Source organism: Hypanus sabinus, chromosome 2 (genome assembly GCF_030144855.1).
Source record: "Hypanus sabinus isolate sHypSab1 chromosome 2, sHypSab1.hap1, whole genome shotgun sequence".
Classification (NCBI taxonomy): Eukaryota; Metazoa; Chordata; class Chondrichthyes; order Myliobatiformes; family Dasyatidae; genus Hypanus; species Hypanus sabinus.
Genome location: NC_082707.1, coordinates 169,632,130 through 169,651,333, shown reverse-complemented (window position 1 = coordinate 169,651,333; position 19,204 = coordinate 169,632,130). Strand labels below are relative to the sequence as shown.

The window sequence follows — 19,204 nt, the reverse complement described above, 5'->3', positions numbered from 1 at the left end:
ATATTAAACCTGATTCTGATTCAGATTCTGAAGATGTTCTGTCTTTTTCCAATTGGTGTAGCCAGAAATCCACAGGGAAGTGGATAATTTCAACAACCACAAACATACAAACTAAATAATTTTGGTACAGTTTATTTTACCTTCTAAAGGTGGTTACAATGAGGGGGTAAGTTGTCCAGTATTCGGTCTTCCTCCATGTGTTTTTTCATAAGTATCCTTCTATCATGGTTTATTTGTAGCTTTCTTAAGTAATAACTTTGAACTGTTTTTTAAAAATCTCTTTCCTTATCCTCCCCTCACTCTACTTTCCCACTTCATTCAACAGCATTTAGAACATAGAACAATACAGCACAGTACAGGCCCTTTGGCCCACAATGTTGTGCTGACCCTTAAACCCTGCCTCCCATATAACCCTCCACCTTAAATTCCTCCATATACCTGTCTAGTAGTCTCTTAAAAATATTTCATCTCAATGGATTAGTTTTAAAGTCAGATAGAATTCCAATTTGTTAAATCCCTTGGGATGACTCACTCTCCAGAAAGCTAAAACAAGTACTCAATAAGAAGACTTAAATGGAACTTACTTGATCAAGCATCAAAACACATGTGAAACACTTAAATCTGAGTTGATCTACTTTGGCAGTCTCTTGTAATTGAGCATGACTTTCTTCTCTGGTTTTGAACCTGGGTTGCCACAGGGTGGCATGGTAGCACAACGCTTTACAGTACCGGCGACTAGGGTTCAATCCTCACCGCTGCTTGAAAGGAGTTTGTACGCTCTCCCTGTGACTGCATGGGTTTCTTCCAGGTGCTCTGGTTTCCCCTCACATTCCAAAGATGTACTGATTGATAGATTAATTGGTCATTGTAATTTGTCCTGTGATTAGGCAAGGATTAAATTGGGGGATTGCCGTGTGGCGTGACTCAAAGGACTGTTGTATCTAAATAAATAAAACCACTGTATCTTTCAGCAGGAAAGATTAAAGCACAGAGTTGGAACCATGATGTAGCTTTATTTGACTCCCATCTTCACCAAGATTGATTCCGTGTTTCCATTTGGAGAAAAATCTGAGGAAGATGGATAGTGGAGCCAAATATAATGGCTGATGTTTTTATCAGAATTAGAATGTATTACCAGAATTAGAATTATGAGTTTATCATCAAAGAATATAATCAAGGCTAACATTTTAGGGCTGCGCTGAGCAGGTGTTCTTTCTTAGAGAATCTATTTAAATTGATGCACAAATTCTGATAGAACACAGAACTGTAGAGAACATGAAACAGGCCCAATGGTACTTTATGTCCGTGCAGACCAGAATGCCAAATAAAACTAATTCACCTGCACTTGATTCATATCTTGCTATTCCCTTCATGTCCATGTTGTCTAAATACTTTTTAAATACCAATATCATATTGGCTTCCATCAATACATTTGGCAGCACATTCCAGGCACCTAATATTCTTTGTTCAAAAAAAAACTTGCTTTCTGTCACTTTAAAGCTATGCCTTCTAGAATTTGACATATCAATCCTGGGAAAGGGATTCTAACAATCTAGCCTATCTATGCCCCTCATAATTTTATATACTTTTAAAGATCACACCTGAAAATTCAAAGTTCCAAGTAAATTTATTATCAAAGTGTGCGTGTGTATGTATATATATATTTTTTCTTGTGGATATTCACAGTAAATACAGAGAAACCCTATAGAGTAAATGGAAAAACTGCACAGATGAACAACCAATGTGCAAAAGACAACAAATTGCACAAATACAAAAAAGAAAAAATAAGTAAGTGAGACCATAGGTTGTGGAATTGCTCCTCAGACAGGAGTTGATACATGTCATCACTAACCTTTCAAAGCACTTATTCACAGTGAATATAAGTGGTACTGGATGATAATCATTGAGACAGGTAACCACACTTTTCTCAGACTCCCACACTCCAGAGAAAACAACCCAAGATTGTCTAACCTCTCGTTGATTTAATTGAAAAAGAGGGGGTATTTCTCTAGTATGTTGGCCTTTACTCCTTATTGAATGTTATTTATTAATATATAATTTTAAAAAGCCTCACTCTGCTCATTTGTTTGTGAAACTTTGCTGACTACAATTAGCATGAGAATGGAATAGGTAAACAACATGTCTATCCATGGCCTCCTCTACTGTCAAAATGAATCCAAATTCAGGTTGGAGGAACAACACCTTATATACCGGCTGGGTAACCTCCAACCTGATGGCATGAACATTGACTTCTCGAACTTCTGTTAATGCCCCTCCTCCCCTTCTTACCCCATCCCTGACATGTTTAGTTGTTTGCCTGTTCTCCATCTCCCTCTGGTGCTCCCCACCCCCCCGACTTTCTTTCTCCTGAGGCCTCCCATCCCATGATCCTTTCCCTTCTCCAGCTCTGTATCACTTTCGCCAATCACCTTTCCAGCTCTTAGCTTCATCCCACCCCCTCCAGTCTTCTATCATTTTGCATTTCCCCCTCCCCCCACTACTTTCAAATCTCTTACTATCTTTCCTTTCAGTTAGTCCTGACGAAGGGTCTCAGCCCAAAACGTCGACAGTGCTTCTCCTTATAGATGCTGCCTGGCCTGCTGTGTTCCACCAGCATTTTGTGTGTGTTGTTTGACAACCTAGAGCTTTTTGCCATCCAGGAAAGTATTACACTCTCAAAGAGAAAATAACAAAGTTGGTCTTTATTGTCAGAAATTTTCGGTACAGAAATAAGAATGCCTTGGAACAGATATATGTAGAGGAGCACAGGTATGTATAGAATTGTGGTACCTCAGAAGACCGAACCTCAAAATCAGAATCAAAATCAGATTTAATATCACCTGCATATAAAATTAAATCAGCAGTGCAAAAAGAGCACAAATAAAAAGGAAAAGAGATGTGGGGTAGCGTGCATGGATTTATTGTCCATTCAGAAATCTGATGGCAGTGGGGAAGAAGCTGTATGTGGCTTCAGGCTCCTGTACCTCCTCCTTGATGGTAACAATGAAAAGAGGGCATGTTCTGGGTGATGGGGGTCCTTAAAGATAGATACACCTTTTTGAGGTATCACCCTTTGAAGATGTCCTCTGCTCAAGTGCTTAGTGAGCACCCATGATGGAGATGGCTGAGTCTGCATCTCCTGCAGCTTTTTCCAATCCTGTGCAGTTACTCCTCCATAGCAGACAGTGATGTAACCAGTCTGAATGCCCTCCATGGTACATCTGTAGAAATTTGCGAGTCTTTGGTGATGTATACCAAGTCACTTCAAGATCCTAATGAAATATAGCCGCTGTTGTTCCTCCTTTGTAATTGCATCAATATGTTGGGCCCAGGATAGATCTTTAAAGATGTTAACACCCAGGAACTTGAAACTACTCATCCTTTCCTGTGGAATTCTCTGCCCCAGTTAAGCAGTGGAGGCTACCTCAGTAAACATAATTAGGACAAGGTTGGATAGATTTTTGCATAGTAGGGGAATTAAAGGGTTATGGGGAAAAGGCAGGTAGGTGGAGATGAGTCCAAGGCCAGATCAACCATGATCTTATTGAATGGCAAAGCAGACTTGATGGGCCAGATGAAGATTGGTGTGTGTCCTTCAATTTCCCCTTCCTGAAGTTCACAATCAATTCCTTAGTCATGCTGGTATTGAGTGTAAGGTTGTTATTTTGACACCACTCAACCAACTGATCTATCTCAATCCTGTATGCCTCCATGTCACCAAGTGATATTCTGCTAACAATAATTGTGTCATTGGCAAAGTTATAAATGGTATTGGGTGTAGGGAAAATAGAGCAATAGGCTAAGCATTCATCCTTGAGGTATGCCAGTGTTGATTGTTACCAGATACTGTGCATGCAGTTTTAGTCTCTTTACCGGATAAAGGATATACTGTATGTAGGAGAATACTAAAGGCTCACTGAACTGATACTTGGAGGGATAAAAGAACTTTGATTGCGAAGATACAGGGCACTCTAATCATTAGAGCTTAGATAAACGAGAGGGGATCTCATTGGCAGATTGGATGCAGAGAGAATGATTCTCCTGGTTGAAGGGTCTGATATGAGGAGGCAGTGTCTTAAGTATATGGAACAAGGCATTTAGAACTGAGATAGAGGAAAAATTTCTTCAGAACTTGACTTTCCTACTACAAGAGTTAGTGAAGGCTGTCTGCTCACACTTCATACAACTTGACACATTTTGTCTCCAGAAATCTCCAACCTGAGAGTGACTTCATCATGGCAGTAGAGGAGGCCATGTCAGAATGGGAATGGGGGACGGAATTTAAAATGGTTGGCCACTGGGAAACCTTTCTGTTGCAGACGGAGCAAAGGTGCTCGACGAAGTAATCCCCTAATCTATGTCAGGTCTCACTGGTCTCAACATGGGTGCTCCACAAGGTTGTGTGCTTAGCCTCCTGCTCCACTCACTTTACACTTGACTGTGTGGCTAAGCACTGCTCCAATACCATATTTAAGTTTGTTGACAACTCCACTGTAGTTGGCTTAATCTAAGGTGGTGAAGAATCAATGTATAGGAGGGAGATTGAAAATCTGGCTGAGTCGTGCCATAACAGCAGCCTCTTACTCAATGAAAGCAAGACCAAGGAGCTGATTATTGACAAGGAGGAGGTAACCACAGGTCCGTGAGCCAGTCATCATCAGGGGATCAGAGGTGGAGATGGTCAGTAACTTTAAATTCCTCGGTGTTAATGATTTCGGAGGACCTGTCCTGGGCCCAGCACATAAGTGCAATTAGTGCTATTCATGGCAGCACCTCTACTTAGAAGCTTGTAAATATTTGGCATGACATCTAAAACTGACAAATTCTATAGGTGTGTGGTGGGGCATATATTGTCTGGTTGCATCACAGCCTTTTATGGAAACACCAATGCCCTTGAATGGAAAATCTTACAAAACGTATACAGCTCAGTTCATGACAGATAAATCCCTCCCCACCACTGAGCACATCTACATGGAGTGTTGTCACAAGAAAGCAGCATGCATCTCTTTTCATTGCTGCAGTAATGAAGATGGTATGGGACCCTCAGGACTCACGCCAGCAGGTTCAAGAACAGTTATTCCCCCTCTATCACAGGCTCTTGAACCAGAAGAGATGGCCTCATTCAACTTCACTTGCCCAATCACTGAACCTATGGACTCACTTTCAAGGACTCTTCATCTCATGTTCTCAATATTTCTTGCCTATTTGTTTATTTTTTTTCTTTTGTATTTGCACAGTTTGTTGACTTTTGCATACAGTCTGTCCACCCTTTTGGATATGATGTTCCATTGATTCTATTATAATTATTTGATTTATTGAGTATGCCCGTAAGAAAACGTATTTCAGGGTTGTATGTGGTGACATATATGTACTTTGATAATAAATTTACTTTGAACTTGGTTGCAAAGATTCCAAATTCTCAAAGAATCATTTTCATGGAATGAGGTAGAAGTTGACAATATCAAACTGATAATGACATATTTTGTCTTATTTGTTCAAGGTAGTGCTTTTGTGGAGAGGGAAGGAGAGGCATAGCAATGCAAGGCTGGAACAAGGTTATTTATCAAGTAAAACTTTTATGGCTTGAATTGAAAGAGGCGAGAGATAATAAAACTAAAGGAAAGCTGTAGCAAAATTATCCAGATTATTGGGAAAGATCCTCATTTTCAAGTACCTTCTCATTACAATCTTCTTCGGCTCTGCAATTCTTTGAGATATCTGCTTTCTTTGTGAACTTTCATCAGAGCACCATTGGTGACCCTCCTTCTCAAGACCATTTAACCCTCATATGCTTTCTGCCTTTCATTTGGTCTTTCCTTTGAGACACTCCTTTAACACTGCTTTATGATGTCATTTGGTTGTCATTTTTTTTTGTAATACTTTGTATGTTTTACATCATTTTAGTTCCCTTATAAATATACTGTTGCTGTAGAGAAAGAAAATAAAGTAAGCACAAAAATATTAAGGGATATCAGTCAAGAGTAATGAGGATATTTTAAAAATTGGTGGTTATATTGTAAATGAAAATGAGGAAATAACTAAATAATTCCTGTGTGTTTTCCCAATGGAAGAAAATCATATTCCATGAAAATCAAAAGCTCGGTTTACACTAACTTGAACAAGTACACTGTACCAACAAAAATACTAATAACCACTAACAAATCCTCAGGAACTGATGGTTCCATCCTAGGGTTTGAAAGGAAGTAAGCAAGGAAGCTAGATGATTGAGCTGTATTCTCCTATTCAGCAATTGTCCCTTTGGACTGGAAAATTATAAGCATAACTCTTATATAAGGACAATGAAAGAGAAACCAGAGAAATAGTCACTTGTTAATCTAGCATCTGTTATAAAGTTATTGTTCAGAGGAATTTGAGATATTTTGAATGAGCCAACTTGGATCTGATATGGGTAGATCATGTCTTAAAATCCTAATTTAAGTTTTCAATAAGCAGCCAAGCAGAATATCCGTAGATATAACTTTTGGAAGGTCTTGAAGGAATTCAGTAATATTTCACTTTATAAAGCTTATAAAGTTAAATCAAATTTTATGTTACTGAATTGGTTAAAATATTGGAAAAATAATAGAACTATATAGAATGGATAATATTAGAGATAGAGGTTACTAGCTCGTTGTCATTTCTGGCCACTTTATTCTCAATCATCTGTTTTAGTATAAATGTTTAGCCTCTTCTTCCTTTTATGATTGTTATCAATTTGACTCATTTAATATTAATAAATTCTGCATACCTACCACTAAAAGTTGTAAAAATTCATGTTTGATTGAAACTATGAGGGCGGCATGGTAACATAGCAATTAGTGTAATGCAGTTACAGCTTGAGTGACACAGGTTCAATTCCTGCAGCTGTCTGTAAGGAGTTAGTATGTTCTCCTCATGTCCTCTGGGCATGCCGGTTTCCTCCCACACTCCAAAGGTTAATTGGTCACATGGTTATAATTAGTGCAGGCTTGTTGGGCCAGAATGGCCTGTTACTGTGCTGTATCTCTTAAGTTTAAAATAAAGTTGGTGAGTATCTTATATTGATGACCTTTAATTTTGCTGTTCTTCACAAGTGGAATCAAATTCAATCAAATTATTCATGATTTTAAATACCCAAAGAGTAGAGTTAATGGTACATAAATCTAATTGGCAGGAAACTATTAGTTGTGTCTGACAGTATTTATGCTGAGCATTCAGCTATATATTTGTTCTCGATCCTGATAACATAAAAGTAATGCTTTGAAACTTGCTGATGATGCAGACTTTGTCACTCAAGTACTGTTAATGGAAACATAAGACTATAAAATATTTCAAAAGATCTTGATAGATATAAGAGAATGGACAAAAAAGTGACAAATACATTTCAATACAGATTAACTGCTAGTACAACAATCTTAGACCCAAAATGGAATAGAACCTAGGAACAGTGGAGTTCTAAAGATGCTTAGATTACAAAAAATGTTGCATTTTGGTGCAGAAATGGTTAATTGAATTAACCATTTAACCAATTAAAAGGTTAATTGAACTAGAACATAAAAGGGTGGAAGTTTTGTGATATCTGGATAATGCTTTAGTTGCAAAACATCCAGAATACATAAATAGTCAAATCACAACACTTTGGATTCCAGTTAATTGCAATACATTGGGACCAGTGTATTTTGGCCTAATTAAGTGGTTGCCCCAATTCGCTAGCTAAGTTTCATGGAAATGGTTAAAAAAACATAAAAAAGACAAATTACCATTTAACTGAGTAACAAATTATGCACTTAAATGAAACACAGAACAAATTAGTACTCTATCAATACTACTATAGTAGTATAAAACTGTATTAGTTTCTAATAGTTGTTGATGGAGGAGGTCATCCAGTGTATGCTGCCGTGTTCTTTTGATTAACTGTAGAGGAACAAGGGTAAATTTTTTCAGCTAGTGTCAAATCTTTTCATGGCACCTTGGCAAAGGTCTGTAATTTTTAAAGTCAAAAAATAAAATGATCAAAAATCACAGCTATTTGAATCAGCATCATCAGCCCAAACAGAAAACATAACACAAGCATACACAACTAATGCTATTAGAGAATTGCTCACTCTAAGCATGATGTAGTGTCTAACAGCCACACAAGTGCATGTGACCCTTCATCAGAACTGGGAAAGGAAGAAAACAAATTAGTTTACCGAAATTATGGGGCTCAGACCATTAATTATTTCACTTTGTTTTTATTTCAGGGTCTTAGCATTTGCAGTTTTGTTTTGAATCTCCATTTAATCAGGTGCTAATTAATCATATGATTTAACAGGGGAATTTTCTCCACTGATGAAAAGCCAAGTCTAAATTTCAACTAAATTTCAATTTGTATATCTGTGAAGTTACAATGTATATATTTTTTATAAGCTTGACTGATAATGAGAAATTAATATTTATAATACTCCTTGTTAGTTTTATGAGACCAACTGAAATCTTAACTTCTCCAGGAATGGATTTATCAACTTTCTTTTCAGCTTTTTTACTTTTCTGTTATTAGAGGAAATAGTTCAAAAGGGATGGGTTAAGTTGAAATGCCCTAAGATCCGGGTATGTTTTAGGTAAAGCCATCAAAAACTTTTATGCATATACAAACATGGAAGGAGTATTACGTTTGTTAATTAATCACTTTTCTTTCATCTCTCCACCACCTCAAAATAAAAGGAGGGCCCATTCAATCTTTCTACTCTTCAACAAGAGATTTTGTCAGTCCGGAAGAGCACTGATGATCAGAGATAATTTGGTTTGGGTAAGCATTTCTTTTGCACATTTCTGGCAGTCCCTGCATTTGAGGAGTGTGTTACCTCTGTATAAATATATTTCAAATTTAGTATTTAAAAAGCCAAAACAATAAACACAAATGGCACAAAAAAGAATGCATCCTGAAATGCAAGAAAATACGTGGATTCTTGAAAACAAGTTATTCACTGCCAATAGTAAGCATCACTCGATTAAGATGTATTTTATTTCAACACATCTACTATAGAGGGGAAGGAAAGGAGTAGTCTTTGCATGGCATCATTAACCACAAGTGCGCAGCTGCTTCAATGTACTAGGAACACCCATGACAATATAACATCTTTAATAGCCTCCACATTTTGCTACAGATGCTCAGATGCTAATAAAACTTCATCTCTAGGACGTTATGTCACAAGGACTTTTGGAACATATAATTCCTGTTCTTTGACCAAAAATGATGAGAAATGCTGAGACATGATTTCAGCTTGGATACTGACTAATGAAAGGCCCATTATCCAATGTCAAGATAGCAACACACCCATTTTTTCTGCACTCTGCTGTGCCATTATCCTGTTGGTCCAGGCAAGAAGATTAAGTTTTGTTCTTGCTCTTTTTTTTGCACTGCTTTTCACTTTAATTTTTTATAACTATGTACTGCCACTGCATAACAACAAATTTCATGATGTATGCCAGTGGTATTAAACCTGATATTGATTCTACAACTGAACCTTTCAGGGCCATTGCTGCTCTGGAATGTCAAATCCTGACAACTGAAGTGTTCTCAGTGGAGTTAATCTACCTCCCACCTTTCAAACGATAGCCCAGGGAAAATGACATTGTAGGAACACTGAGACTTATAAACTATTAGCAAGATAAACATCAAAGCTTGTATAATGTGATTCTGAGTTACTTGTGTTAAATGTGACATACAGATTAAATTGAGTTGTTGGCTTTGTTTTGTGAATTTGTAGTTGGTGATATTTGAGGAATAGGATACTAAGGTGGTACTAAAGGATCAAATTGGAAAGCAGATGTAAGAAATAAGTGGTAAGAATAGTTGCCACATTGTGAATGGTAGAGATATTTCATGTGTATCACCTACCAGGAAGGGTACCATTAAGCTGGAAAGAGTGTAAAGATTTACAAATGTATTGCAGGACTCGTATCTCTATGGAGTGGTTGGACAAGCTAGAACTTTATTTCTCAAAGCATTGGAGACTGAAGAGTGACCTAATAGAGGTGTATAAAATCATAAAGTGTGGATGCATGCAACCTTTTTCTTATGAAAGGGAATCAAAAACTAGAGAAGACATGTTTTATGAGAGAGGAGAAGGATTTAAAAGGAACCCAAAGGTGTGGTGGTGAGAGGGTGGTGCCTATGTGGAACAAGCTACTAGAGAAGGTAGTTCATGCTGGTACAACAATACCATTAAGGAGACATTTGAATAGGTACATAAATAGGAAAAGGTTAGAGAGATAAAGACAAAATCATCGTGAATGGAACTAGGTTAGACGCCTTGATCAACATGGATGAATTGGACTGAAGGGCCTTTTACTCTGCTGCATTATTCTATGACTATGATCTTATGCAACCCACTTTTGTGATCCTAGGCTAGCAAAACCTTACGCAAGATCAGAATCTCCATTCCTTTGAATGGAGGATTTCCTAACATGGCAATTAGGAAGACAAAGATAATTTTTTTTTTGTTCCTTTATAAAAATTAAAGCATTACAAGATGTGTTCATGTATTAAAAGCTACAGAGACATTTAAAAACTGTTGCAAACCCAGGAGACAAGGGTCAACCAGAAACATTTGAAGAGCATAGCCTCAGTAATTTGTTCTGTCACTAAGGGTTCACTTACCTTGTTACCAAACTCTAGTTCAGCAGGCCTAGAATGATTACATTTATGTTACCATTCACAGGGTAGCAAAGGGACCTGGTGGGAAACTGGTAGAGGGATGTGGTTCACAAGTATAGTCAGTAACAGTAGATTGACAGGGAATATGAGCATAGATTTTGCTCAGGTATTTTCAGTTTTACTTTTGAATAACATTTTTCCTAACAGAAAATGCTGATAGTGAAAGGACAGTGGAAGTTATATCAGTGGCAGAATTCAGTTGAGTAGAACCCTTACAGAATTTCATGGCTCAGTTGTTAGGATTAATTATTTTTCTGTAAAGTATCTTTGCTTTGCATATTTTAATAAGCCTGATTTTAAAGTTTTCTTTTTTTAACTGAGATTTGGGTTGGTTAGCAAATTTCTTTTAATTTGTCCCTCCGTCCCGTGAAGTCAATTCTGCTAAAATCATATCTATTCTGATGATCCCTGTTTGCCAAATTATTTTAAATTTGATAGTTTTATGGATACTGTTCACCAACAGACTGCAGTGCTTCTTTTTTAGAGGCAATCACGTTAATCATGGAAAATTTCTTCCTCTTTACAAATGCTGTAGGACCATTAAACCATATTTGAGTCCCTGAGCATTTTGTTGAATTTAAATCTTTTATTTTGTTTAAGTGCTTTGGCCCACCACAAAATTCACTGCACAAATTCCTTAAAGCCTGCATGTCTCTGCATCTTAATATAAGTAAGTTCTTAGATTTAATTATTCTTGCCTTTTTGACACAGCAGTAAAAGCAAATATTTCAACTGAGAACTAACAGCATGCCATTAGTGACGGTTTAATTTTGAGAAGCTGGTCACCAAAATTGGATAAGGCCCATTCTAGATTTAATTTATATTCAACAGAAAAAAAATGACAGAAAAGATAACCTTTGGCCCCTTGGCTTTAAGGTATCACGAGATACAAAATAAAAATTTGGGAAATACTACAACAAAATCAAACTGTGATGATAGTTTACAGCAAAGGCTTAAACTGTTAATTACAGATTTAACATTAAGTATTAGATTGAACTTGGAATAGACAGGTTGCAAATGGATTACACCTTGAATTGTAATAAAACAGCTAGATGTTTTCTTGGGCTGACAAATCATTTTCTATTTGGAGGAGCTGAAATGAATTCCTTGGGAAAGAGTATGGGGTTGGGACTCAGCTCAGGTTGAAGTAAGAGGCCTATGGTCGTAAATTATTTGGAGAAGCTTCAGGTAAGGCCACAAAGTGACATTTTGTAGCTGGGCCCAAAAAGAATGGTGTTGCTCTTAGTAATAATTAATTTGCAATCTTAACTAACTTCAGTTCCTGCCACAGGAAAAAAACTTCCTAAAATGAAAAAAAAATTCTTCCTAATATGACGGTAACAAACTAACCCACCAGCCCCTCCCCTCTGAATGGCCTTTAACAATGCTTCTATGCAGTCATCCACTTTTGATTGTGCTAGCCTGATTTGTTACTTGCCTCATTTTGCATGCAGAGAATCGTCTGCATTGTCTTTATCTCCCACTCACACAGCAGTGATTTTGGGGTTCATTTAGGATCTATCCTTGCCTTTCTTTTACTAATTACTGCAGTGACTGGAGTTCTGCTATGCAGAGCTCTCATCCCTTTCGCTGCTTCTTGACTTATTAACTTTGTTCAATACTCTGTAATAAATAATCACATATTTTAAAATATATTTCATTATTTAATATTATTAAGACAAAAGCCATTCTCTTCTGAGCCCAGCTACTAAATGTTATTTTCTGTGGCCTTATCCATAGGATTCAGAACCATGGGTCCTTGACTATCCTGTAATGTGTTCCTGGCCCCATATTCTTTCCTAACAAAGACCATCACTTCCATAATTTTATTCTGTCTGTCTTGCCTCACTAACCTTTACACTTAATATCTTTGTAATCTTAAATTGGCTATTTCATTGTTGTCCTAGCAGCTACTCATCTTCTCCATACACTTGTTTCAAAGACTTTTATCCATATGTTAAATTGGCATGATTCTTGCACTCCTGCTGTATCAATTCATCCTGATACAGGAATTTATTTTAACATTGTCATCCGTATTTTTAAATTACTGAATGTCCTCATCACTCATCTCTGTGAAACCACCACTAAGCACCCCATCACCCCACAGCCTTCTAATCTCTGGGCTCCTTTTTGCTCTGCTGTGCTTCTCTGATTCCACTGCCCTCCCCCATTGGATGTCATGCCTTGTTATCCAGTCCTGAGGATACTTCCCTCAAAACCGCCATCGAAGGCAAAGCTGAAAATTAATCTCTTTCACCAAGCTTTGATTTCCATTCCTTACATAGTTCTTATGCAAAATTTATCTAATTGGGCTGCAAGTGCCCAGGAATATTACAAGAGTACTTATAAATACAAATTATATTTTCTGTAATGTAATTTTCATTGAAAAAATACAAAAACGAACACCAAGTGAAGAACTTCCAACCTCAATAAAGTGCATCAAGACTTATGTAATGTTCTTCACCTAGTAATTTCAAGGCAGTTAACACTGCTGCATTACAGGTCCAGACATCAAGTATGATCCTGACCCATCGTAAGTTACCACTAAATGCAAGAAAGGAGGGGAGCTAAAGTATAAGAGAGAAAAGTTTGCTGGGCTACGGAAAATTAGACTGATAGCATGACCCTACTATAGGAGGCTAAACAAGCCATTTATGTCATAGTCAGGATTTACTGATCCATGGTATGTATTGATATAATAGCAAATATATTTTTCTTATGAAAATTATCTAGCTTTGTTTTTAGTAATGAACATGGGACTGGAAATGGTTTTATTTTAATTTTCATTTAAATCATACAGGCTTTTGAATAGCAACACTAATGTATTTAAAAATTAATCATTAAATAAAATTAGGAATCATTTTGATATCCCAGAATAATAGCTCCTAAACGTTTAAAAATAAGCATTAGTATATTGTCTTTTTTACTTTCTAGATTAGATGTCAGAAAAAAAGTACAGTTCATGGTTTTGCTGTTGTATTCATTCTCAAGTTTTCATTTATTTGTAGTGTCCAGAACAACGGAAATCTACGGCAAAATGTTACAATTTACCTTCTACATAAAGAAAAAGAGATGACTACTGAGAACAATTATGATTCAAGAGTATTCAATAACCATTCCTTTTCACAGAATTCTTGTAATTTTTTTTTTAAATGTTTTAGAAGACCATATTTGTCTTCTAGATTACAGGTCAACCATTGGGTTTGTGCCATTTTCTAACTTCAGGTTTTAATCAAGTGATACACTAGCTCAAAGTTTGTTCACGATGGTAGAAAAAAAATTTTTAATAGAAAAGCTATAAACAAAATGACATATTTTAATCTAAAAATTGGCTTTATTTTCAAACTACTTACATTTTTAGATAATAGAAGGTAGACTTCCTTATTTACTGATCAAAAGCTGAGATGTGAATTAATATTTAAGAGTCATAAACATTCTTCTGAGAAGTCTATGCCTATCCAACATGGAGCAGGAACTCGCATATCACCAGTCAGAAATCATCACTCTGACAGAAAAATTTCATTTAAAGTAGTAACACTAATATGCTTATATTTTCATAAAATTAATTTTTGACTGTTGCAAAGAAATTTTTATCTTGGGCCAAATTCTGACATTCAGTATGTTAGTTTATTGTTGCCTCAACATTTTTTCTTTACAAAGTGGCAATCATACCAATGAACAAAGTAGATTATATATAGGAAACATTGGTGTACTACAGCATAATTTTTTAAACAAACATACACCACATTTACAAATAGTTTTAATACAATTTAATATGCTTTTTGGAATATGTTCTTCAATAAATTTATATCTATCATATAGCGCATACATTTTCTTTTGTCTTTTTTGGAGGGGTAAGCACTGACAGTTTGACCATTTGTCATTTCTCTCAAACTAATTATTTAAATATCAGAGAAACTGACGGAATGAGATGTGTGGCAGCAGACTTCCTTTGGAAGATGTGTTCTCTGGTGGTGACAATTCCAAAATTAATTCAATACAGTGGATTCCAGTTAATTAGGGTATATTGGGTCCAGCACATTTTGGTCCAATTAAGCAGCTGCCTCAATTAGCCAAAGTGCAAAAGTTTCAAAAAGACAAACTGAGAAACAAATTATGTATTTAAGTGAATTACAGAACAAATTAAAACACCACTGATACTACTACAGCACAATAAAACTGTATTAGTTCCTAATACTTGTTCACAGAGGAATTCCCCTGCATTACATTCTTTTACTGTAAATGAACAAAATAAGTCCAGACATCTGATACAGATAATGGACTGGCTTCATAGAATGTTGTCCACCAGTGCATCCTCCAAATTTTCATTTTCATTGCAACATTCAAGATGATTGTCCATACCTTCAATACACTGTAGTTCCTAACTTTAAGTAGTGAATTTTTGTCATTTTCTCTTCCAGCCAGTTGCTTGAAACTATATTGAGCAAAATGGTTCTGAATTGTCTTACTGCTTATTTCTCGGCAACTGTCAGTGACAAACATCGCTGCTTTTTGAACACAAACACATACAACTGACACTGTTTAAAATCTGTTCCCTCGAAGCACAGTGTAGTGCATATCAACAATGCAAGTACATGCGAGTGATGCTAGTTAAAAACTGTTCAGCAAAAGCCTCCTGCCCCAGTTAAGCAGCATAGTGCCCTAAATATACTAAGGGAATCCCGGCTAGTTTCTCAATTAGTTTTTGTTCTTTAAAAGTTGCCCCAAATAACCGATGGCCTAATCAAATGGATGCCACTATGTTGTTTTCATTTGAGTATTAAATCCAATAACTTCCATAATTGCATTATCTAATTAGTATTCAGCTAAGCATTTTAAAATATAAAAATGCTGCTTTTATTTCCTTTTGAGCAGCACAGTAGCATAGTAGTTAACATAATGTTGTCACAGCATTAGCAACCTGGGTTCAGTTCCAGCAGTCTAAGGAGCTGGTACATTCCCAGGACCACATGAATTTCCTCTGGATACTCTGGTTTCTTCCCACATTCCAAAAGCACAGGGGTTTGCAGGTTATTTACTCACATGGGTGTAATTGGGCAGTGCAGGTTTGTACGGCCAGAAGTGCCTGTTACCATGCTGTATCATTAAATAAAAGAAAATAATCAATGTTGTATGTTGTTTTAATGATTTGTGTAATGTTAAAATGTAGTTTGTTATCCAAGCTACTCACAATAACCTTTGATGTACCCATTGAACATAGGATCAGAAAAGTGTGTAGAAGGTATTTTATGCCAGCTGGAACATCAAAGCTCAAAATCTATTTTCAGAGATACATCCTCACTAGCAACTATTTGAGTACCACTGCTGGAAATATTGCAAAAGTCATGTAATCTTATGGGCATAAAAGTTTTTAATTAACATTTTATGAAACTTTCTTTACAAAATGTAAGTTACTTTACATAGTGAGGATTACAATCAAATTTAATACAAGAGAGTATGTTTAAGTCCCAGTGAACAAACATTCAAGAAAAATTAGGTGAGCAAAATAGGAACAAATAGTGCAGATGGAGCTTGGTAAATGATAATTTATCAATTTGCTGAAGCTCAAACAAAAAGAAACAGTGAGATATGCAATCCAAGTGTGACATTTCAAAGACTGCTAGTTGACATCTATGAAAAGGTGCATGTAAAAAGATTGCAAAATACAAACAAGCATGTAAAGATGTAACAAATAGAATATTGTGTGAAAAAGAACAAACATCCACTTTGTAAGAGATGATAGCCAAACGTTGGTACTCAAAGAAACCTGGTGTCCTTGTAAATAACTCAGTTTTCTGGCAGGTGCAACAAATGCCATTTAATACAACTATGATTAGATTCCACCTAGGAAACTGCATATAGTTTTAAATTCTCTGCCAAGGGGGTTAGTGAGTGCTAAGTAGTTGAGTAAATGCAAAAAATGAGATCAATAGACATTTGAAATCAAAAGATATAGGGAGTATTGTGGAATATGGAATCTAAATAAATGATCTACTACAGGTCCACAATCCCTTATCCGAAATCCTTGGGACCAGTTGCATTTCAGAATTCAGAATTTTTTGGATTTCATAATCCCTCCTTCTTGGTTCTGGGACCCCCCCCCCCCCCCGTGGATACAAAAAAACATGTATGCTCAAGTCCCTATTTAACCTGTCTCAGTGCGAGTGGACTTTAGGACCCGGCAGAGCTCCAGACCTACACACAGACTCCTGTATACTTTAAATCATAATACTTAAATCATAGTACTTATAATACCTAATACAACGTAAATGCTATGTAAATAGTTGTTATTCTCTATGGTTTAGGGAATAATGACAAGAAAAGTATTTTATTTCCAACAAAAACTTTCAATAAAACATAAAAATATACAGCTTCAAACAAACTGAATCAAACACATGGTAAATGACTTATTGGAATAAATGTAGAACTTCACTGTCACTATAAAATTTAGTAACTTGTCTTTGTTTCTTTAAATCATATACAGTTGTAGTTCCGACACCATATTCTTCAGTAAGACGCAGCACAAACATACCACGATCATGCTTCTGCAATAACTCCACTTCTGTGTTACTGATAATGATAGATGCTTCCTTCTCTTTTTCTCATTGTTACCCATAGGGGTACCTGCAGCTCTTTTTGACATCTTCACAGTGAAATTAAACACAAGGTCAACAGTGAACACAAGATATCAGTGAAAAGCAAATGCACGTGTAACCAGTACGAGCGCTGAGCTACAACTGACGTTTGGCGGCCTCTGCTCGTGCTGCCACGTCACACCTGAGTGATGTCAGCTTTTGGCAAAAAAACTTTGGTTTTCGGAGCTTTTTGGATTTCAGAATTTCAGATAAGGGATTGTGGATCTGTACAACCTTTATTCATGCATTTTTAGCACTTGATGACAGCAATTCTGCACCTTTAAACTTTATATTTTGCCAGTTTTTCTAGAAAGTAACATTATAGCTTTCAGAAACAGCAGATAATTATTATCCAGATAAAAACAAAGAAAATTCTGGATGATGACTGCAGTTGTCAGAGACAATTGTATATTCCACAAGCCCTCAAATAATAAAACTGAAATCAACTTGTGCATATCTTGGAATTAATTGCAATGCTCAAAATATTTCATTTAAATCACCAACTTTAATGGACACACTACCAGATCTTTTAAATCACAAGAACTTGAAAGATCCAGAGACTGATCTATTTTGTTTAGTGAAATGGGTCATTAAACTGAATCTGTTACTCTTTCAACAAATGCTGCCCGGCCTACTGAATACTTTTTTAAATTTCAGATTTCCAGTATGAAAGGCACTTCTAGAGATGTGGATACTATAGAGAGAGTGCAGAGGAGATATACAAGGATGTTGTCTGGATGGAGAGTGTGGCTTATGGTAATACGTTGAGTGAACTTGGCCTTTTCTCCTTGGAGCGACAGAAGAGAAATGACCTTTTGGAGGTGTTTAAGCTGATGAGAGGTATTGATCGTGTGGATAGCCAGAGGCTTTTCCCCAGGGCTGAAATGGCCAACACAAGGGAGCATAGTTTTAAGGTGCTTGTAGGTACAGAGGGGATGTCAGAAGTTTTTTCACACGCAGAGTGGTGGGTATGTGGAATGCACAGCTAGTGACAGTGGTAGAGGTGGATAGAATGGGATCTTTTAAGAGACTCTTAGGTATGTGGAGCTTAGAAAAATAGAGGGATATGTAGTAGGGTAACTCTAGGCAGTTTTCAGAGTTGGTCACATGGTCAGCACACCATTGTGGGCCAAAGGGCCAATGTTCTATGTTCTAAATTATACTGTTTTTCCTTTAAATGTAAATTGTGAAGTCACTCATTCTGCCAAGTTGAGAACCAATATCAAGCCAGAAATGGAATTTGAGAATTTAGAATTAAATATTGGGAGTACCATGGTGTTTAAGACTGTATAAACATAAAGTAACAAATAGAATGCACTAGATTTATAGAATTAACAAAATCTATTTTCACTATGCTATGTCTGCATTCTTAATTTACTGAAACAGTTAAAAGAGAAAGCTTCCATAAGAATCAATATGTTCAATTTGCAATATTAATAAACTTGTTAAAAATTTAAGTATTATTAAATTGGTAGTGATGGTGAATTGGAGAAAGAGGCAGTGGAGAACATGATGTTTTTATTAACCAGGGACTCTTCTATTTTAATTTGTTTAACTCATTTGTAAAATACAGCAAAGAAAGTAATACATTTGTAACTGATTGTCAAACGTATGTTTAGGATTTACATGAAATTAAATTCATCTATTCTTTGCTTGTAAATTTTGTTTGGGTAATATCAAACACTCAATGTATTACATGTAGTGTTGGTGTGTTACAATCTCCTTAAAAAATAGAAGTTGAAGTTTCTTTTCAACAATTCTGAGTTCTAGCACAAGAATTAATATTCAACATTTTAAATCCTTTTATATTAATTACATGTTGAATCAAATGATTTAGCATGCCACAAACAGTTAAAAGCTGGTACAACTTATTCTCACACTAAATAGACTA

General features: G+C 36.2%; 1 protein-coding gene across 15 annotated transcripts in view; it reads left to right on the top strand.

The window, feature by feature from the left end:
- The window catches only part of LOC132386955 (MAPK/MAK/MRK overlapping kinase-like), a 107,879-nt gene that overhangs the window by 61,989 nt on the left and 26,686 nt on the right, over positions 1-19,204 (top strand). For 3 of the 15 annotated variants that reach the window (XR_009509719.1, XR_009509741.1, XR_009509717.1), the window contains 2 exons: positions 5,505-8,767; positions 17,971-18,153. Coding sequence is in view for 3 of the 15 variants with exons in the window: in XM_059959320.1 (XP_059815303.1) it covers positions 5,501-5,555; positions 8,683-8,744 (117 nt within the window). In the remaining 12 variants the exon portion in view is untranslated. The other 12 variants (XR_009509727.1, XR_009509723.1, XR_009509728.1 and 9 more) reach the window with 8 other exon arrangements.